General features: G+C 37.4%; 2 protein-coding genes across 2 annotated transcripts; one reads left to right on the top strand and one right to left on the bottom strand.

Annotated features, from left to right (window-relative positions):
- Nucleotides 1-5,210: 5,210 nt before the first annotated feature.
- ndufa8 (NADH:ubiquinone oxidoreductase subunit A8) lies at nt 5,211-8,726 on the bottom strand. Its single transcript, XM_066713081.1, has 4 exons — nt 8,520-8,726; nt 7,290-7,453; nt 6,148-6,313; nt 5,211-5,495 (listed from the first exon to the last, which is right to left on the bottom strand). Exons 1-4 carry the CDS (start codon nt 8,568-8,570, stop codon nt 5,358-5,360), a joined length of 519 nt encoding a protein of 172 aa, XP_066569178.1. The 5' UTR covers nt 8,571-8,726; the 3' UTR covers nt 5,211-5,357.
- Nucleotides 8,727-9,108: 382 nt separating this feature from the next.
- Nucleotides 9,109-21,079, top strand: morn5 (MORN repeat containing 5). Its single transcript, XM_066712504.1, has 5 exons — nt 9,109-9,291; nt 11,199-11,346; nt 13,951-14,062; nt 14,316-14,447; nt 20,585-21,079. Exons 1-5 carry the CDS (start codon nt 9,134-9,136, stop codon nt 20,662-20,664), a joined length of 630 nt encoding a protein of 209 aa, XP_066568601.1. The 5' UTR covers nt 9,109-9,133; the 3' UTR covers nt 20,665-21,079.
- Nucleotides 21,080-22,539: the final 1,460 nt, after the last annotated feature.

Here is a 22,539-nt window from a genome sequence, read left to right as displayed (position 1 = left end):
TTTTCTTAAAATGAGCTGTCGACAGCATAACATCTGCCCTTCAGTTAGGGAGTGCGACTTGTGTTTTATTGCAATGAGAAAGCTGTCAAGTATTGCAAACAAACTGCTGATCAAACAGGTTCTGTAGAGTATGAATTCAGAGCTGTCACCTTTTTGTGTCTGCTTTTTCAGACCTATAGACGACACAGGGAGTGTGTTTTTTAAAGGTCTTTGACAGTCAGTGAGTGGAAAGAAATCAAATATCAGGTGTTGTGGATCTCCATTATTCCCATTTAGACCAATGCTTGCTCACCTGTGTGTTAGCCTATAATATGAAGGTCAAGTATTTTAGGCTAGTGTTTGTGTCACCTGTAACATGCTGTGAAAACCTCTTTCAATACTCATTTTTTCTTCCAAGAAAAAAAACAAATGTAAATAATCTTTAAATGTCACAAAATATAATTTAACTATATTTAATTTAATTCATATTATTTTAATAATAGAAGGAATGCATCTATTGAGGTACATCATTATACTGCTTGTTATTTAGGTACCTGTGTGTTGTCTGGGCATCTGTGATTTTGTGAGGGTTTCTGGATGTTCATTGCTATAGCAAGGCACCAGTCTAGGCAATATATGACACACAAGCCTAGAGAAAAAACTAAGATATATTTAAAAGCAAACCTTTGTTCTTGTGCTTCTAGGAACCTGTGGGTTTGCTTTATTGAATTACTTGATATTAGTTGTATAAACCAGCAGCATACACCAGCTCGGCCAGCACTTAAGTTCAAAGTGCTAACCTGGATAAACATCTTCAAGAGATACATTAGACAACCTCCCAGTGAACAAAATGTGATGATTTGGGAACACATACATCAGACGGGTTAAGTGTCCTCCTCCACATGAAAACCCCTATGATTTCCCTGCTGTTTAGACACAGATAGTACACAATATTGTGATTTATTTTTAAGTGCAAATATCGTAGGCTTATCTTTTCACCTGTAAAAAATCAAAATGGTAGTTATGAGCATAGTCTCTGCATTTGAAGTATAAAACACACAATACATAGCCTTAATATGTATGGAAATTTATATATATATATATATATATATATATATATATATACCACATTTCTTGTCTTGAAAATCAAAATAAAGTAAAACAAAGTAAATTACGTCTCCACTGATACATAACCTACACAATATTGGAAAATTGTATGTTGTATAAGAATGGTTAGGGACATACCAACAGCACTGATTAAGTGATACAAAATGAGGTAACCATTGCATATTGGCGTTAATGTTCAATTCTCTGAAATATAAGAAAAGTGTGATAAAAAGGTTTCTTATCATTTAAGAATTCTTTAATAAAATAGCAATTCCTGATATTTCTATGCAGCACAATTCTTATGCATTTGACACACAAAACGAAATAAGTCAGTTATAAAATTAATGTATTGTAATAACAAAACAAAGTTATGTGGTAAATGAACAGGATACAAGATACTTAATAAAAAATAGCCCAGAGAGACTAGAATTTTGTACATTTTAACTTAATTTTAAATGTAGGTTTTACTAATCATCTATTGCTTAAGAGTTTACATTTTAATTACAGCCAGATGACAGCACATTTGGGGGAAGAAAAAAAATGTTTGTGTCCAACTTGGCTTTAATATTTATTTGATTCTGTCAAAGTCACTCCAGAACAATGGGAATATTTACAAAGTAGGAACGCGAATTAGCTGTTATGTTTAAGTGTTTTAGCACTACTGCCTCCCAGGCGTATTATTGCTTTTTAAAGTCCTGTATTGTATTTCTTTCCTTTGCCAAAATGTGCTTCCTGCGCCTGGGCAGAGTTAACTGACAGTGACCCCCACCTTCCTCTGCGCCGCTCTGGGCTGCGGCAGCCACGAGCCCCGCAGCCACACCTCAGGCCAGTCGTGGTCTCCTGCTGCCTGCATATCACCCAGGTCAAGACCACCACTGTCAGAAGCTTCCTGGAGAGACCGCCAACACAGACCACACCTGAGAGTCAACATGGGAACCCAGCAACCAAACTGCGGGGGCTCCCTAGCAACACCAGCGGAGCTGCTGGGGGTTCACCACTGCGGCATCCTTAGGTGTTGTGTAATCGCAAAGGCCTCTTTCGGTTGTGGAGCTCAATGACATTGATTTGTATTTATCTGCCTTTTTTATCAAGATCAAAATTATGATTCCGAATTTGGGATCCTTGCAGATTATAAAGGTCCTAACAGAGGCTGGGTGTTTTAATGTATGTATTCATTCTGGGGAGAAAAATATCAGCGTACTCAAACAATAACTACATCGATGTCAGTTCAATAACTTTGTTTTGAAAATTATCAAAATATGTACATATATATATATATATATATATATAAACTGTCATTGTCCTCCTCCACATTATGCATGTTTACAAAAATTGTCATCTGACTAAAGAGCTTTTTCATTTTGAGATCTTAAAGTCACAGAGCTCGACCATGGTTTAATAATCAGATATAACCTCTGCTTTAAGTTCATGCAAATCTGCCATGTACACTTACCACACACACAGCTTTGCAAAATGTATTACTCACCTGAATATAGAAATCTGAGTTAGAACAAACATATGAAAGGAATACAATTCCCTAAGTACCCAGTAATGGTATTAGGTACGATTCAAATCTGCAATACACAAGACTCCAGAGATTATTGGCCCCCTCTCTTTGGGCAGTAAAGAGCCGGAAGCAAAGGCAATTCCCGATTAGAAAAGAGAGGTCAGTGAGATTACGTAGTAGGGAAAATTGAGAATATGCTGGGAGGGCACATAATATGTGTTTGTTTTTAATGGTCTGTGTTTTCGGGTCATCAACAGCTGACACTTCTTGTAGAGTAATCTCCCTCATGCCACCGAGAAAGGTCTTGTTCGATGACAGTCAGAAAACAAAAACAAAGAAAGGCATGTTTAAATAAATTAGAAACCCCTATTGTGCACTTAAAGCTAATTGGAGGCAATCACATAAGGGCAAGAGACACAACATGGAACACAGAGGGGGTTACTATTAACTAGAGGTCAAATAGACCCATTCTGGCTTCTATTTAATGTCCCCAGCTGGTGTCGATAGCAATATCAGGGCATGTAATGCAAATGGCTGGATCAATGATCAGCTAACTAATCAGATACAGTACCTGCTTATGAGAAAACATTGGATTGATTGTGTCCATGTAATATGCAAGCTCCTTGTATATATTTGTGTCATCTTTGATGAATGTAGCCAACAAGACAAGTGAACATTAAGCAAATTAACTTGAGATTACATTTATTTTTTCCTCTCTGCAAATTTGGTATGGTTTCTTTTACAACAACTATGCTCCAATGTAAAATGCAGTATTGATTTCTACAGGCTTGATTGTTCAGCCTCACAAATACAGCAAATTAACACTATAGTGTGACAATCTATAAAGATATAAACTATCAGGACTACTATGTATGAATAGGCTGAAATCCCCAAAGACTTGGACAACACTAAACCACCTTTGAAAAAATAATTTCAAGGAAACAGCAGCAAGGAAACCAAAAAACCTCAAGATAAACCTCTTATTAGTGAAATTTGAGACTTGCTTTAAAATTTAATAAATGGCTAGAATTTAGAATAAAAGAATGTTTAACCCCAAAGGGGTCTTCAAAGGTTAAGCCTAAAATGGTCATCATTTGCTTTAAGAAGGAAAAGGCAGTCTGAAAATGGTTTAATGCTGGGTAATCTTAATTCAGAATGGTGATCTAACATGACTGAATCTTTTTGACTTCAAGTGTTATGTTTCTGTTGATCTGATACAATAACCAACTTAAGGGCCCCTGGCATAGAGTACGTCTTACTGGCAGCGACAAGAACTCATTCTGAAACTAACTTGCCATTGCCCTCTGACTGCCAAATAAATGTCAGGGTGAATTCCACAAAGACGTTTTCAAGTCCAAGCTGACACTGGCTTGCTCTAGAGTTTCAAAAAATAAATGCTTTATATGAAATGACAATTGACTAGTACTAAGCAAAACCACTTCAGCATTACTGCTGCCCACACACACACGTACCAAAAAAGTTTCCTGATTGGTTTGATACTGCTGGGTTTATTTAACGAAACTCAATGTCCTATGCTTCAGTTACGTTTTTCGGTTTTCTGCTCAAGAATTTCTGATATCACTACCTTTAATTACAACGAACGGAAAATGAAGTCAATAGTATTTACAAGTGAGGCTGCTCATAAGATACACATTTCCTTAAACGGATTTTCAAAATTACTTTAGTTGACATTTATTTGTTGCTTGGATTATACATTCAGAGCTGTTGTGGTTATCCTGTAATACATCTAAAATGGAAATTCAAGAGAAACATAAAAGGGAACACAAATTTGTGTATGGTCTATTGAATCAACAGATTTCAGCAGGAATTTGTGGGGTTCTTTGTTGTCAAATGTGTCCCAAAACAGGGAATGTGCTTTTATAAGTGTCACAGAGATGCGTGGAATTGTTCTCTCCAATAACTGAAACAAGTATCAGCACCTTGATACAAATATTCTCTCCAGGCCTGAATTACACATTTTCATGATCAATGTTAGAAACATGGTAAGCGGCACTAAATGAAAAGCTAAAAAGTAAGTAATATCTTGGACTGTGTTGATTCAATAAACTCCAGTGATCTGTGAGATTTACACTGTAAAGAGAGGTGTTATGGTTTTTCAAGGGGTAGCTCTTTGAACACATATTCTGTTTTACAAAGAGGTCCCCAGGTCTAAGTGAGGAAGTAAATTAAATCTGCAAGTAAAGGAAATTGGTCAGAGCCCTGGGATAATAACCTTGGTCTACTTGTACAGATCCCTTAGGATTTTGACATAAAACAGACATGTCTGAGTTGGTGATGGCCCCTACAGTGAAACACAACCCAATTTCAAATTCCCCAACCTAGATGCACAGTTACGTCCAACACACTGAAAAGTGGACGAAGCACAAGTGTCTGCTGCTTTAGAAAGTTCTTCCACAAGAGTCAGAAATTGTGAGGGTAAAAAAAATTAGAAAATACATTTAAAACAAAATAATATATGCTGGAAAAAGTAAAAGTGAAACATTTTTGTTTTTGGAGTGAAATACTGAAGATAGTATTTCATCTGCTACTGGACCACATTCAATTTCCAATATACAAGCATACTCTTCAATTACAAAATATCAAATTTCTAAGCCAGTTTAAATTATTATTTTTTATTTTTAAGAGAATCCTTTTTTCTTTACATACAGAAGAATTGTATGGTACAATACAAGCGGCTTTGAGACGTTCACATCCCGCAGTGGCTCAACAGTGAGTGCTTACAGAGGTTTAATGAAGGGTGACTTCACCAGTTCCAGAAAAAAAGCCTGCTACCATATCGGGATGGCTTGAGTTCTCCTTCGATGACTGGGTTGGGCTCTGGTCTTGGTCTCGAATGGTACACATTATCTGGCAAAGGTCGGTCAGTCTGCACCTTAGTGACCTGAGATGCAGAAATGGTATCAGGAATTATTATTAAGGTGATGATAATACAAAAACGAATATTACTGGAAAATTGGAATTGCTCAGAGGTCACAGTTTAAAAAAAAATGTACCCTTGAGACAAAATCGAATTATTTTACAAATTTTTAAACTGCGTCTCTATGTGGCTTTATTATAAGGCAGCATTACATAATGGAAAATATAAATAAATGTAGGCTAACAATAACTTTAAACAGCATATTATTACAAACAGGAACATGAAGGCCTTATTAATGGAAACCCTTAATTTATTTAAGCTCTTCTGCAGAGTTAATTTTGATCCTCTGAAATTAATTTGGAAACTTGAGAAAGGGGACATATGGCAGTGGGCATTCAAGACTTGCAGAGTGTATACAGCCCAGCCTGTGGGAAGGCTTTATAACCTGCCTGGTGGGACTGATCAACATGATCCACCAGAAACATTGACCTCCACTCTTTACATGAGAAAAAAAACTAAACATTCCTATCTTACAGCAGATCAAAGAGCCTAAAGACATTTCCTTTATGAAGCAACGCTTCCAATTGCCCTGATAATAAGAAAAGAAAAGAAAGCACACCAGTACTTTTAGCCTTAAGATGCATCTCTCAGATCAAAATAAAAGCGCCTCTCTTACCTTAGACAAATCTCCAAGATTGGGTCTCTCCCACCCCAGCTTCTCCAGAACACAGCTATCAAACTCATGCTGTTGCTTGCGACAACGGCGCAGCTCAGTGAGATTGGAGTAATCCAAGCAGGTCCAGTATTCTGTGAAGGACTCGGCGCAATTACCCTTAATCTGCCTGCGGACATTGAAAGAAATCCCACCAACATATGACTTAATAGGGATACATTACACAACTGCTACTTACACCAAACTTTCAAGCGTTTTTCCCAAAAACCTTGCCAGGGTATAATATGCAGGAATAATATTCACAATTGAGGAAAATACAACCAATCTCTGCAACAGTTCCAACACAAATATTAAGAAGCGATGTCTAAAATATCACAGTCATCCACAGTTGTTTTTGGACCCTTCATATTTCCATTGTGGCTTTATGCAGGCTGTGAAATGAAGTTAGTTATATGTATACCAAAGACAACATAGGGCCGGTGTTGTGGTTCTAACCCTGATGTGTTAAAAAATGTGTGCGCCCCTTTCACAGATGGGCAAGAAGCCCTTGCTGAGCACTTAGAGCTGCAGGAACAAGCTGCACTGGTCTTAAACACTGGATTAAAATGGTGAATGAACAATAAAATAAACACACATGAGTAATTATGACCTCTCTTCAAAGCAAGCAGAACAGACAAAAAAATATTTCACCATTTTGAGTTTTCCATGTTTATTTCCTTTTGATTGCCTTGTTTATTTGTAAGTGCTTTGAAGGTCATTATATCATTGGTTGGTATTATACAAAGCAGTCTTTCATGAAAATGTTCTGTTCATTCACCAGTGAGGAGAAAAGTGGCATAAGAGATTGTTATTAGAGCACAAATACTAGCCATAAACAGAGCCACCATCCTTTGCAGTGATATGCTCCAGACCACTCTCTGCTATGTGGCATGCATCAATAATTAGCATAAGTCTTTTTTCATTAAGTCAAAATGATAGTGAACAATTTTAACTACAGCACATAAATAACACCTGGCAAAACAATTATCCTACCCATCCTCCGAAATTTGCCATTATTCACACAGTTCGGACAGAGATATACCTTCAAAGCCTAATATCAGCAGCCCTATATGTGTATACATGTATAAAGTCATCTAAATATATACCTAAAGAACTGCAACGCACACTCGTTGACCTTCCTTCCCTCATTCAAGCACTTCCTGGGGTCCTTTTCTTCCCAACGGCAGAGCATAAACTCTTTGTTGGCTTTGTCACACTGAGAGCCATAGTGGTGAGCGGCTGCCTTCAACACGGCTGAAGAGACGTTCACCTGTTTCGGACACAAGACCAATGGAAATTCAGCAACAACAACAATACAAGTGATGATCATAGAAGCCACTCTTTTGGAAAAATAATTGTGCGTGTCTTAAATTGTTCATAAAATGCACATATCACAAAATCAAAATCAGAAACCTTCTGACTACCTCCATACCTTTTCATCTAAATAAACAATTTGCTAGACAAAGGTTGTGATTTATTTTGCTGGAACATGATTATTAAAAAATACTCTCAATGGGGTACCTGTGTTCAAGTCCTGTACTTGACAGTTTGTATCTGGTTTGAGCAGATGTGTTATGTTTTATTAAGTTAATAGACACTATTATGCAAAGCTGTGACACTTATTATGGAAAAACTCTAGACGTTGGGGGCATAGGACAAATGTAAAGATCAACGACATTTTATGCAAAACAAAAATGTAAGACAGCTGTCAATGGTATTAAGCAGAATTAAGGCAGTTAACAGCGTTTGATGTTTGTAATAGTTTATTAAAATAATATGACAAAACTGATGCAGGTCACAAGATTGTGAGTGTTTACGTGTCGAGAACCATCCAAATCAAATGTATTTAAAACAATCACATGTTATGTTTGATATTTATTTTAAGATAAAACAGATAACAGATTTTAAAAAATGAATGCACATACAACATACAAAAATCATACACCTCTGTAGTCTAGCTTTCTCGTATGCACTTATGTAATGTTGTAACATTCTTGTATCTGTAATTCTAGACTGTATTGCACTTCTATAATGCTCGTATGTTTTGTAAGTCGCCCTGGATAAGGACGTCTGCAAATAAATACATAATAATAATAATAATAATAATAATATGTCTCTCTGGCAAAGGTGAAGGAAAATGTATCCTTCTAAATACACCAAATACACATTTATCAATAATACAAGGTAGCCACATTCATGCACACTATAAAATAATAGTATTTACATCGATGACGACATAAATGATACTCATGTGACTGCCTGTAAATGAAATAAAACATTTAAATACATCTTTCCTGCACAACCCTAAATCTCTGGTTGCACATTTGTCTACTAACCTCCTGTACGTTCAGTTCCTCTAAAGTCGGTATTTCCACAACAGTCGGCATTGTGTATTTGGTCGTATTTTAATCGATTTATTTAACACAAATCCCCGACTTTTAACATTTAAGCGGCGAAGAACTTGAAATGTACTCAAGGTCCCCGTCTCAGAGGTGGACGAGGATGAGAGCGACAAAGCAGGCCGCACAGAGAAGGTCAAACTACAGCGCATGCGCGAAGCATTTAGCTCCACCTCTAGGAAGGCTGGGAGGAAACTGTAGCCTTTGCGTCGCCATGTTGGCTCCAAAACACACGGTCGTTTGGTTTCATTATCGTTACCGTGCATTGAACCAAAATGTCTCCAGTTTCATAAGCCAATTGAATGAAGGAGCTCTGCAACGTGTGTGGACTGGTGGATTTTATTTCGTAACCTTTCCAGTCAGGATTTGTTTCGTAAACCTAATGAAGAATAATAACATGCGCACAGTGTGTAGCGCAATTGACAACATACATTAAAACAACAAAATGTTTGAATCTATACGTTTGCACACAGAGTTTCGTTTTTTTGTGTACTATTTCCAAATATGATTCGTATTATTGCTCAATACAAATAAAAAGTTAGTGTTTTCTCATGTGCTTGAGCAACCAAAAAGTTGCGGTTGCTATGGAAACGGTGTCATCAAGCCGGAGCCCATACGGAGCGCAGCAGCCGAGTGTGAACGGGTTCACTGTGTTAGGTGACATGGAGTATATTGGTAGCAGTTATGAAGGAGACTTCAATAATGGCAGGTATGGAGAAAAATAATATTTGTAAGGTTTAGCCTGAATATGTACATCTGTAGACCGGTGCAATATGTAGGACTGTGATTAAAATCGGTCTCCATCTGTAGTAAACTGGTCAATGATATGCATTAAATTGGATAATCAGTCTAATTTTCATTCTAATTAGTTTTTGGGTTGTTTTAGTACAGTATCATTTTACTTTCTTTTCCCCTCCACCAAACTGTTGTATGGCAAGCAAAATCACTGTGCAGATTTTAGGTAGTTAGCTAACGACTACATCTTGTTTGTTTGTTACCGAGTTTATCCATCTATCTATCCAGTGGTTCTGAACCCTGGTCCCGGAGGACCCCCTGCCCTACTGGTTTTTGTGCCAACCGAGCTCTCCTGGTTAATTTAAGTAATAATTTGTCTATATTTTACTTTTAAAATTGTGTAACTGGTAAAACATTGGTTCCTTAATAAAATAGTAAGTTACTTATACAGTTTTATACTTAACTTAAACCCCTACTGTTTAAAATAATCAAGAGACTCTGATTTAGGAAATTAATAGTTCAATTAAGGGTTCAATTAAGTAATTGAGAGCTTGGTTAGAACAAAAGGCAGCAGGGTAGGGGGTCTCCCAGCACCAGGGTTGGGAACCACTGTATCTGTCTGTCTGTCTGTCTGTCTGTCTGTCTGTCTGTCTGTCTGTGTATCTATTTATCAATCATCACCATCAGCTCATGTCGATCCACTGCTGGATGAAGGCATCCCTAAGATGTTTTCACTTGCTTCGATCTACAGCAATGTGTTTGATTTCATCTTCCCATCTTTAATGTGGTTGTATTTTTTTTCATCACTTAATTTTTAATTCAATAGCTTATTTTGTCCATTTTTTTTAATCTGTTCTTGCAATGTGTCCAACCCATTGCCATTACATTTTTAGCCTAACTCTTAGAACGATGTCACAATTTTTTGTTTGTTCTCGGATCCATTCCTTTATTTTTCTATCTCTTCTTGTTATTCCAAACAGACATCTTTCCATGCTTCTTTGTGTCGTCTGCAGTTTCTGTATAATTTTTGCCTTAAGTGACCAGGTTTCAAAGCCATAAGTGAGCACTGGTAGTATGCATTGTTCAAATACTTTTCTCTTCATACAAATGTGTAGTTTCTTCTATCAAAGTTGGACGATGCTATTTCCATCAATAACTTCCAATTGTCCAGGAGCCAGGATGGTTTAGTTCATGGTCCTGGACAATTGGAACTTATTGATGGAAATAGCATCGTCCAACTTTAACAGAAGAAACTATTATTTGCAGCTTGAGAAAACAGCGAGGTCAGCCACACTTTTTCTGGCTAGTGTCAAGATTCGCATACTTAGTTTCTTGGGGTCAGTCTTTCTCCTGTTTTCAATCCAAAACAGTTTTGGATGATGGGATTACTGGCCAGGGAGATCAAGTATAATTTGGCACAGAAGTTAGAAATAATGTTATAACAGATTGTTGCACAGAAAATAGAGCTAGGAAAATAACAATACAACCATTTATACAAATTAAGTAGGCCTACCTAAGAGTTAAATTGGAACAAAAAACAGAAGACACGGGGATCCTTCAGGAACAGGGCTGAAACCCACTGATGTAATCAACAAGTGTCCAAAATACATTACATGAAGACAAATCATTGTGGATATAAGCTGATTAGAAGTTCTGAACTCAAAAGTTAACACGAAAAGTAGATGGTAGATAGCAGGCACTCATTTCAGCAGGAATGCTAGTCGTATGGAACATATTTGTGCTAATTCACTAGGATTTTCTCAAGAAAGCTACCGAAGGGATCCTGTAACCAGTAAATTCTTATTAACCCGATAAGCAGTATAAGCTGAATTCATTTACACTTATATTCTCAAGAAAAAACCTTACTCTTTCCCTTTCTAGGATGGAAGGGAGAGGGGAGTATACCTTCCCAACTGAAACAAAGTATGTGGGCGTGATGAAGGATGGCATGTTTCATGGGGAAGGGACGCTGTATTTTCCAAGTGGAAGCAAATATGAAGGGACTTGGGAGAAAGGAATTGCAAAAAAGGTGAAATGGAATGTGTAAATTAGGTGTCCGTGTTGTGTCCAAAACTATCTTCTTGCTCTCCTCCTCCTCCATTGAATAACATCAAACAGGCCCATAACCAAAGCTGCATGACATTCAACCCAGACTTCCATATGTTTAGTGTAAAAGCTTTACAGAAAAGTGGGCTGACTACACCACACAAACTAGCAATAAACAGCTAAAACGACAGAACAAATTAGGTTTATCTTCTCTTTATGCAGTGAAAGAGACTGTAATTTAACTCTTTACGCATGTAAGCAATAGATTATAAGGCTATCAAGTTAATGTCATTGGTCTGAAACTCAATTGCTTCTGTCAGATTTGAGGATTGTGCAGTCAGATGAAAGGGAAATATAATCAAAATAATGAACAAATGGATATTCCTTTCTAATAATGTGAAGTATAGTTGTAAGACCAGACCTATATATATATACACTCACCTAAAGGATTATTAGGAACACCTGTTCAATTTCTCATTAATGCAATTATCTAACCAACCAATCACATGGCAGTTGCTTCAATGCATTTAGGGGTGTGGTCCTGGTCAAGACAATCTCCTGAACTCCAAACTGAATGTCTGAATGGGAAAGAAAGGTGATTTAAGCAATTTTGAGCGTGGCATGGTTGTTGGTGCCAGACGGGCCGGTCTGAGTATTTCACAATCTGCTCAGTTACTGGGATTTTCACGCACAACCATTTCTAGGGTTTACAAAGAATGGTGTGAAAAGGGAAAAACATCCAGTATGCGGCAGTCCTGTGGGCGAAAATGCCTTGTTGATGCTAGAGGTCAGAGGAGAATGGGCCGACTGATTCAAGCTGATAGAAGAGCAACTTTGACTGAAATAACCACTCGTTACAACCGAGGTATGCAGCAAAGCATTTGTGAAGCCACAACACGTACAACCTTGAGGCGGATGGGCTACAACAGCAAAAGACCCCACCGGGTACCACTCATCTCCACTACAAATAGGAAAAAGAGGCTACAATTTGCACAAGCTCACCAAAATTGGACAGTTGAAGACTGGAAAAATGTTGCCTGGTCTGATGAGTCTCGATTTCTGTTGAGACATTCAGATGGTAGAGTCAGAATTTGGCGTAAACAGAATGAGAACATGGATCCATCATGCCTTGTTACCACTGTGCAGGCTGCTGGTGGTGGTGTAATGGTGTGGGGGATGTTTTCTTGGCACACTTTAGGCCCCTTAGTGCCAATTGGGCATCGTTTAAATGCCACGGCCTACCTGAGCATTGTTTCTGACCATGTCCATCCCTTTATGACCACCATGTACCCATCCTCTGATGGCTACTTCCAGCAGGATAATGCACCATGTCACAAAGGTCGAATCATTTCAAATTGGTTTCTTGAACATGACAATGAGTTCACTGTACTAAACTGGCCCCCACAGTCACCAGATCTCAACCCAATAAAGCATCTTTGGGATGTGGTGGAACGGGAGCTTCGTGCCCTGGATGTGCATCCCACAAATCTCCATCAACTGCAAGATGCTATCCTATCAATATGGGCCAACATTTCTAAAGAATGCTTTCAGCACCTTGTTGAATCAATGCCACGTAGAATTAAGGCAGTTCTGAAGGCGAAAGGGGGTCAAACACAGTATTAGTATGGTGTTCCTAATAATCCTTTAGGTGAGTGTATATATATATATATATATATATATATATATATATATATATATATATGTAGATATATACCATATTCATCCTAATAGACGCACATGCAAAGGGTCTTGTCTCTTAGGAAGAGTACGATATATACAGTTGCCCTCAGGAAACATTTATGCTGCAGTGTCTCTTGTGATAAACATTTATTTACCTCTTTGACTTATTGTAGTTGCTTTGGTTTTAGTATTTAGTACATGTATGCAATATTTTTCCTCAAGTGTTTTATCTGTAACATTCCTCAGTTTTATTAAATTTAACTTTGTCTGTTCAGTTTTTGTAGTGGTGTAATACAAATTCCTGAAGATTAGTCTAATATATGTGTTTATAGGACTACCATAGTCTTTGCCAGTCCTTGTCCTTAAGCCCCCAGTGACTTCTGGATGTCACTTGGAGCTCTACAGTACTTAACAGATCTTTTAATAATTTGCCAAATTTCACCTTTTCCACAGTCTGGTGTTCCAAAATAGTTTCAGATTTCAAGTTACCCACCATTATGGATTATTTTAATACATTTCTCAAAACAGCTTTGATACTGACATAAATTAAAAAGCTCTAACCAGCAAATGAGTCTAATTAAGTGTTGAGATTAAAGCTCAGAGTCTGAGGACTAGTATTGGGCAATAGGACTGTAATATCACTCTTTGACACTGTTTTTATACTTTCATTTTCGTTCACTTAATTGAACTATTTGAACTATTTCCCAAAGTCTACAGCAGGTAATGGTTTGAAGGAGACCTAAACAACATGCTGTATTTTCACCCTGGAAGACAAGAGTTGAGAAACACTATTATATTGCCCATTCATTTATGATACCATATTCCATCATAAGAAATCAAACAACAATGCATATCAGAATACACAAACCCAAGGCTTTTGAAATGTAGTCCTGATTTTGTGTTATAGGGGAAGTACACCTTTGCGGATGGACTGGAGTATAAGGAGAAATACTGGCAGTACTGTGATGGGTATGAACGACGGTTTTACACAGAAGTGTGTAACGGCCTCAAACCAGCAGGTAGATAAATCACTGCTATAATAAGGTGTCTAAAATAACTTGCCACAGTGTTTTTGCTCCTGCTTTTATTTGGCTTTTTTTATAACCATTGTATGATTTTGTAAAACATTATAGTTTTGAGTATGAGCCAGTGTGGCCTTCTGAGTAGTTACGATTGTGAAGCAGGATCTAGTCTAATGTATTATGTTTTCTTTGTGTTTTTGTTAAGTTTGATTCTTGGACACTCATTGTACTTGACCGAATTTGCCATTAGGTGAATCACAGCTCACAAACTTAGATCCACCCCGCACCATCCCAGAAGGCTGCTATGACTGCGGGGATGGGTTTTATTACCCCCAAACCAGAGTGATCCAGGATTACAATCATAAATTCCTAAGGAATACAGGTAAGGAGAGTGGTCAACTTGTAACACATGGTTCTGTTTTTTTGGTGGTGGTGGGGGGGTTAGCTGATCTGTCTTTTACTTGCAAGTTACTTTTGGAAACAGATTCTTTTGCTTTTGCAATTAATCACTCCTGCACACTCCAAGGCCTCTTGCCATGGTGTAATAGGATATCTAGATTGTATCTCAGTGGTGGTGCCTGTGTAAGACTGTCATCACGGGTAGTGATGCACCACTTTTCACCACAGTCTTTTTTCAGAAAAAAATAAAAAATATATTTTTCTAAGACTAGCCCTTAGGCTAGGCCTTAGATATATGATTGTCCTGCAAGGATAAAAACAAGCAATCTATTAAATCAAACCTTTTTCCATTTAAGATATGTTCTTTAACCTTTTCCCCCCACAAGACATTTGGAAAAGATTGTAAATCAAGCTGATCAGTTTTGAAAACGTGTGTAGTGGAGGTCCTTGAATTTTTTATATTTTATTGGAAAACAAAATGGTTCACGTGTTACAGAGTGGTAAATCCTTTGTGAACATGGGCCACAATGCCTGAAGGGCAACCTGAAAAAACAGTAATTCAGATGTTTTTCTTGTTCTTTTGTGGTTAAACAAAAATGTAATTTAGTGGAATGATTCTGACAGAGCAGGGTAGTTTTGAGCTGAATGCGTGCAGCATTATTCATATTTAATTGTTCACATTCATGAGTCAAGCTTTATGTCGGTTCTTGATAAAATACACCAACAAATATCTGCTAGTAATAAGTGTTTTATTGGGGTCAGTGGAGCATTCTAAAATTCAGATAATCAAGATGATACTGGAGCTCTATGTGATAAAAAAAAACAAAGGTAGATTGATATTGTTGCTTTTAGTGCTTCTATCTGCCAGGTCTGCTTTGATATTGTAGTAATTTCATTTTTTTGTTTAAAGGAAAATATGAAACACATTATTTTCCCTCTAATGCAGAAGGCTGATGCTGGACCTTTGACTTGAAGTGAATCTAGTATGTCAGGTTTTCAGAAAGGAATTCAGATTCCGATGCCAACATTTCTAAGCTGTAAAACATGAAGACATGTCATGGATTTAGAAAAGCTTTGGTTTTAATTCTAATTTCAACAAAATGCCTGTACAAACAGGGCTGGATTCCTGAATGTGGTTTAGCTGCAATACCAAATTCTGGTCTGTGGGATACAGTGAATCATGTGTAGGCTACATTAAGTTTATTTTTTGTGGCTTCTCTGCTCAGAATGAGCAGGATACTTATGCTGAAGAAAAATGTGTGGAAACTTGTCACATCAATGTATAACTAGCTGGGAACATGGTTAAATGCTGCTCTGCAACCTCAAAACCATGACAATAGGATACAGAATTCAACACATTCATTAATAAAAACAGACAGACTAGCACAGCCAACCATAATATATGTAAAACAAAACCCAGTTACATTGTGATTGTCGGCTTTGCAGCATGGCCTAGTGAAGTACATTTCAATTATTGACTAACCTACTGGAAATTAATATAAACACTGTGACTTTTATAGTTGAAAAAAGTTGCCATTGCATTTTTCAAATACATCATATCAATTGGTTGTTGTTTTTTTTTTTTGCTTTTTTGAATGCTTGCCTGGAGAGTATTTAGTTCAGCAGTAGCAGGACTGTATTCCAACTGAAACGAAGAGCAGAAGATGAATAGGCTAGCAGCTACACTGTGCCTGATCTGGAGTGACCCCAATAGACGTCTTATGCACCAATCTGCAGTGCACCATCTGAGTGGGACCAGATGTGTCTCTGCACCCCAAGGTCACCGAGCATGCTAGAGCAGGGGATGTAGTTGACATGTGCACCCAAACATCAGATCAAAGGTTATGGAAGTGAGGTCTGAGCGGTGGGGTTGCTACGATTAGGTCAGACAGCAGTGAAGGCAAAAGTCATGTGCTTTGAGCTCTTTAGACCAAGGCCAGCATCACCGCTCTGCATAAAACAGGGACACTAATTTCCCTTGTCTTTTTTTCCCAATGTTGGTGTGTTAATTGCATATACCCAAGAAAAAAAAGAAAGGCACAATTAACATGCAGTACTGTTTGTTATCTTATATAGTTTTCTATTAGCTATCTATCATGCTTTTCATGATAACATGATAGATGGCTAATAGAAGCTGGTGCTTATTTTGGTGAGATGGCTACCACATTTATTTTTTGTTTTGTTTAAAAACACAACACCAAATCTCTCTCTCTCTCTCTCTCTCTCTCTCTCTCTCTCTCTCTCTCTCTCTCTCTCTCTAAAACACTTTCAGAGTATGGTCTGTTGAATTCTATGTCCAGTGCCTTTCCTATTCCTAGATTTATTTTTATCTTTATGGACCAAAGGTACATTTGTCAAAATGGGTGTGAAGACAAAATATATTGCCAATAGCTTTCCTTTAGGAAAAACGAGTGCATCAGAGAACAGTGCTTACTCAACACGCAGAGGAACTAGCCTCCCCAGAGATGGACGTTACAGACAACAGGGCCAGAGCAGTGGAGGAAGAGTATAGAAACAGCTGCGGGCCGGAGGAACTGGGGGGACAAGGCTAGAATGAAAGGGAGCGGGTCCAGAGCTAGGGCTCCCTAGGTTGGGCAGGAAGGGACAGGGAAATACCCAGGCTGCAGGCCAAGTCTTGAAAAGCAGCAAAAGCAGATGGTAGGAAGCCTCCAGGAAGTTCTTTACACAGCTCTAAAGGCTAGACAGGTTAACCGAAAGTGACACTGGCTCTCTCAGGTCTGGGAGTGGTAGTCAAGGATGCCCAGGTCCTCTGACCTTTCACCCCTGTTCTTTGTGGAGATCTGCCCTGTTACTGCAAAACAGAGGAAAGCTGAGGCACTCCTTTGGAACGGCCACTCCGGGCTCTGTTCTCATCAGGACTGCTGTCAACCGTCATTTTTCCACTGATAGTTTCTAAAATACCGGTAAATGATGTAATTTGTGAAAAAAAATAATAGTCTTTTTTTTTAAAGCAGAAAAAAACACTTAAAATAACCTAAATACACTAAATATAAACCTGATTTAAACCTAATATACTATGCCTGCTTTGCAGACGTGAATTACACTTTCTTTTCTTTAACACATGAAAGGGAATAAGAGCTTTTTACCACGAAGATGAGTTTAGCCAAGCATCTGTCATACTTCTCAATAATCTGACCAAGGAGTTTCCAGCTCAGTAGAAGATTCAGGGAATTATTAAATCCTTGGAAACAAATCAAGGTGGCAGTGATACATTTTTATACCCTACTACCTGAACAAGGAATAGAAACCTGAAAAAAAGCAACTCCAAAATGAAATGGTTCGACAAGCTTTAAATGCATATTGGTGCCACTGCGCAACTCAATGTAACAATTCTATTTTTGTCCACTGTTATTTTTTATAAATTACTCAGAGTTTAGAGTAACGTAAGTGTGAACTGATTTATTGGTAAATGATACCATTTTAAACAAATGTATTCAAAATGTATGGTTCCTCGTGGGTTCATGTCACACTGACTGCTTGAATATTTACTGTAGACCATTTCCATAGACTGATCAAGGCAAGTCTTTCTTTACAAGCATTGTGGGGTCGATCTATTTTTAACGGAAAAGAAGAAAAATTTGTTTCCCTTTATAAGAATTGATCCTCATTCATTTTTTTACCTTTGTAAATAACAACTGCAAATGGCTTGAGCCCTCATTGGCATATTGTTCATTGTGGTTTCCTGCTTCTGAAATAATTACCCCTTTGAAACTTGCAAAGGTTCACATTCAAAACATCGCATGGCCAAGAATAACAACCTGGTTTGAGTCACGGCCATTCTATTGTGAGTCAAATTAACGTATTTTAAACAGGCAGTATTAATATAATGTCCACGTGTTTGTGCCAAAACCAGTTCTTTCTGGAATGGAAAGTCCACCTCTGGAGCTGTCTTTCAAAATGACTAGCAAAATGATCAATCCACAATTCTTAAAGCCCTTTAGCATGGAGAATCATCAAATAAATATACTGAATATGGACTGTGCCATCATAAAGCAATGCTCTCTGTTTCAGTCTAATAAAATGGTCAGCAATGTTTTCCATTTAATACTGCAAGCAGGGTTTTATTCTGGAAGGAAACACTTTTCGTTTCGAGTGTATTTTAAGGATTAAGATAAACATATTTTAACAAGGTACCATTACTTCTTTCCTGTGTTGTATATTATAAGTGTGCCAGTTGGCGCTTTTGATAATGAATTAATTTCCAAGTTGAAATGGTACCAATATTCAGGTCACATGTCTTGAATTTGACAGGAGATGACATGGAATGAGGTTAAGCTTACTCTAGTTATTCCGGCTATAGAAATAAACAGCTCATGTTCTTACTGGGCCATGGGTTCAAACCTGGTAAAAGGAATACTGGACAAACACCATTCTCAATTGGAAGCTATTACGTTACTCAAATGTTTTAGATAATTGGTCTTGGTGATTTATTGGATTATACTGTTGGAGAATAAAGACTTCCATCGCTTTTATTAAGAAAGAGGAAGGATAATGCAAGAGCTCCATAGTAATGGGCAACCTTAGATATTTTCGTCTTTAATGTTGAACTGTAAAAAAATAGGACATTGTTTACTATTTCCACAGATGTTAAAACTGAGCTCCTAGAAAAATGGATGAATGGCTTCCAACTCCTACGATAAAAAAATAGGGGAAAATACAGATTTTTCTAAATCAGTTTCCAAAGTTATGTTTTCATTGCTGTGATTGAAAATGCTGCAGTTACAATTAGTGAATGTGAAGCACACTTCTCAGCGTATAAATAATGAAATGCTTTATCTACTGACGATCTGAATAAATTAACATGAAAGAGATAAGTTTGTAATGAGCTGAATTGCCTTTGAATTCCATCTGAATTATAATTACTCAAGCCACCCACTAGGATGGCAAGGTTTCTCTCTTTTGTTTTATTTTCGTTCTTTCCAAAACTGACATTATGTGATACTGTAACATGTTTCCTGGCATTTTCTGGGAAAGAAAAGATAGAAAGGCTCTGAATTGTGTGCCAAAAAAGGGAACACTTATTAATTTAACAATTTAGATCTGATTAAAGAGCTCTGTTAAAAAAAATAAAAAACTAATAATCACTGCCGTTTCAAAAGGCAAAGGTGAAAACTGTGGGCCTGCGCAGTCTTATTAGCATATTCACAGAATCACAGTTTGGAAAACGGTAATTGCTGTCAGCTATCCGCTAGTACCAATCAAACCAGAAGTATTAATTGGTTTTAAATAGTGATAAAATGTGCTTCTTGAATCTGACCTCCATGTTGTGGGTGGTGGTTGCAGGCAAAAAGAGAATAGGGGAAATATTTAGTTAGCATGCAGCTGCCACTGTGTCGACCAGGCATCTGTGATTAAATTGCTGGACGCACAGCCAGGTAGAGAGGGAAAAAGGCTAGTCAAGAGGCTGTTAAGGCCATTGCTGGCAATTACCAACAATCAGGGAAGGGTTTAAGACTTGTTCAGAACAATAGGCCCAGTTTGCCTTGTTTCAGGGGTGACTGTTGAAGAGGTTGCAGCTGCACGCAGTGATTCAGATCCGCCATAGAGCAGCTACCTCTCTGCAATTAGCACCTCTTTTCAGTTTGTACTGAGGGATATATATATATATTTATTAGCTAATGTTTTTAACTCTTAGAAAGCATGCACAGGGAAGAAAGTGCTATCAGAGGCAATGGCTGCTTTTCCCAGGGAAATGCATGTGAGAGCGAATTATTTGGGCTTTTGCAAATCTTGAAACAATCACCACACCTTATTTCAAAGCAACAGTTTTAAGTATCAATTGATGTACTGCACTTTATGTAGATCCAAATCTGTCTTTTGATGCATATCAACTATATGGAGCAAATCTGTTTTACTGATGACGATATCAATTCACCAAGGCAATTTCAGACATTTTTTAAATGATTCTTTGTTATTTCCTATTTACTTTTTTATTGTTTCTATGTTACAGTATTTACACCACATATTATAGACTAAAATTGTATTTCAGAAATCTCAAATGACACAAGAACAGGTATAACATCATAAGGATCCACTGACTAGGGATTAAGATGCACATTTCCTGTGAGTTTCTAATATTGTCCTTTCTCTGCCTTTCAGATGATGATGAACATGAATGGATTGTCCGGACCTGTCGAAAAGGCTGTGATGAAATAGTTGGGCACAAACCTGGAAATTAAAGGCAAGCTGGTAAACATTACACTGAGCTGAGAATTAGCATTCAATGCTCCTGCAGTCAGATAAATGTACAATTAGTGCAAAATATTGTTGATGAGAGATTCATTGTTGCAAACATTAAAGTAAAGATATTCACTTATTATTGTGTGGTTACCTAGCAGTGCACATTTGACACTTTGTTGGTCGGAAGCTGTTTTTCATTTCTGGGTGATTTTAAAATAGATCTGTTATCAATATACATTCCATTTAGTGTATGGTATTACAATTACCATTTGGAATTACAATCGTATTATTTTGTAACGGTCTGACATGTGATACTTTTCTATTTCTTTAAAAATGAAAGATATATGATGGCCATTCAATTTATGTACGCAATCAAGAAAGCCTTACAGGAAAAAAATAAAAATTGGATGGCTCATGATTTTCCTTCCTATTGGTTATTTTATTTTTTTATTTTTTTATTTTTTTTATTTTATATATTTGCTTACTCTTTTGTCTTTTGAAGACTTGAAGTAGTAATTGAAAACAGACTTGGAAAAAAAAATAACATACTTAAGTTAACCATATTTTACCAAAGATATTTAAAAACAATTGCATCCACCCTGTATGTCAATAGCTTGGAAAACAGGCGTATTGTCAGATCTCTTATAATCCAGTTGAATCCAACAAAAAAATCTATTTTTAAATGTAGCTGTATTTATATTGTTTGTTGTTTTCTGTGTACATTTTTTGTGCATTTGTTTATCATAATGGAAATGTTACATTAAGTACTGTTAGTGATCCAGAAAAGCAAGACCACCTAAGGTCCTGGAGTAAACAGTGGGTTCTTTGCTTACAGGAACATTCAAAGAAAAAAGTATTGCACTCTTTTGATTCAAAAGGGAAGAAAACCCAGTAGGGCAAGGGTTAATGTTAACATTGACAGTGCTTTATCAAATGTTTAATTGATTGAACCTCAAGTGCACAGAAAGTAGCTCAATTGTCGGGAGCTGTCTGCATACCTGTTAATCTACTGTATTAAGGGAATTGGAAAAAATCAAATAACACTTGGAGCACTTAATACTTTTGAAAGGAAAAGGAAATTGAAGGGCTTGCAATTGATCAGTTAGCTATTTTAAACCTAGTGGAATAAAACGAGTCACCAGTGAGTAAGAACCTGAATCCTATATTTACCTGTTTTGTTCCAACTTTTTCCCCCCCCCGCAGGACAATGTCTGATGCAGGTCTAAGTGCTAGCAGTCTATTTAATATCATTACTATAAAAGGTTTAACGAAGGCAGAAGGAATGGGTGATCAATACGGCACACATTGTTCAACATCCTCACTTGTGTGTAACTGTTTCCATTAGTCTTAAGGTCAGAAAAATTGTTTTTCCAAATAACACACACAAGAAAGAAATGTCTGCCCCTTAGCATTGCTCATTTGAATTAGATTCCTATAAATTCTACTGATCGAGGGTAATTTGGAGTTAATGAGGGCCATTTTGCTTCTAAAAGCTTTCTGTTAATAGATAATAATGCAGGCTGGAGATGCCCTGGTGCAGTAGCAGTAGTTTGTGTAGCGTTGTGTGAGCTGTTGGCATGGCTAATGATGCTGTGGTTTAATCAGGGCGGCTGCGTTGGTGAGCTCAGAAAGCATTGCCTAAGTACTGTCTGTCATGCTGAAACGGGATCCTGGAAACTGTGCGGCAGTATTAGATCAATCCCATTTAGACACACGACATTCCTTTTGGACACACTAGACACCGATCAGTAGTGGAAACTCATTATTACTTACAGTGACCCATGAACAGCCTGGCCGTACAGTTATGCACTTATGATTGTTTCCTGCCATTTGCTGGGCAGAGACGACCATATTGTGATCTAAATTTAAAGAGG

Source organism: Amia ocellicauda, chromosome 9 (assembly GCF_036373705.1).
Source record: "Amia ocellicauda isolate fAmiCal2 chromosome 9, fAmiCal2.hap1, whole genome shotgun sequence".
Taxonomy (NCBI): Eukaryota; Metazoa; Chordata; class Actinopteri; order Amiiformes; family Amiidae; genus Amia; species Amia ocellicauda.
The sequence above is the reverse complement of the archived record's forward strand: the minus strand, read 5'-3'. Positions and strand labels throughout refer to the sequence as shown.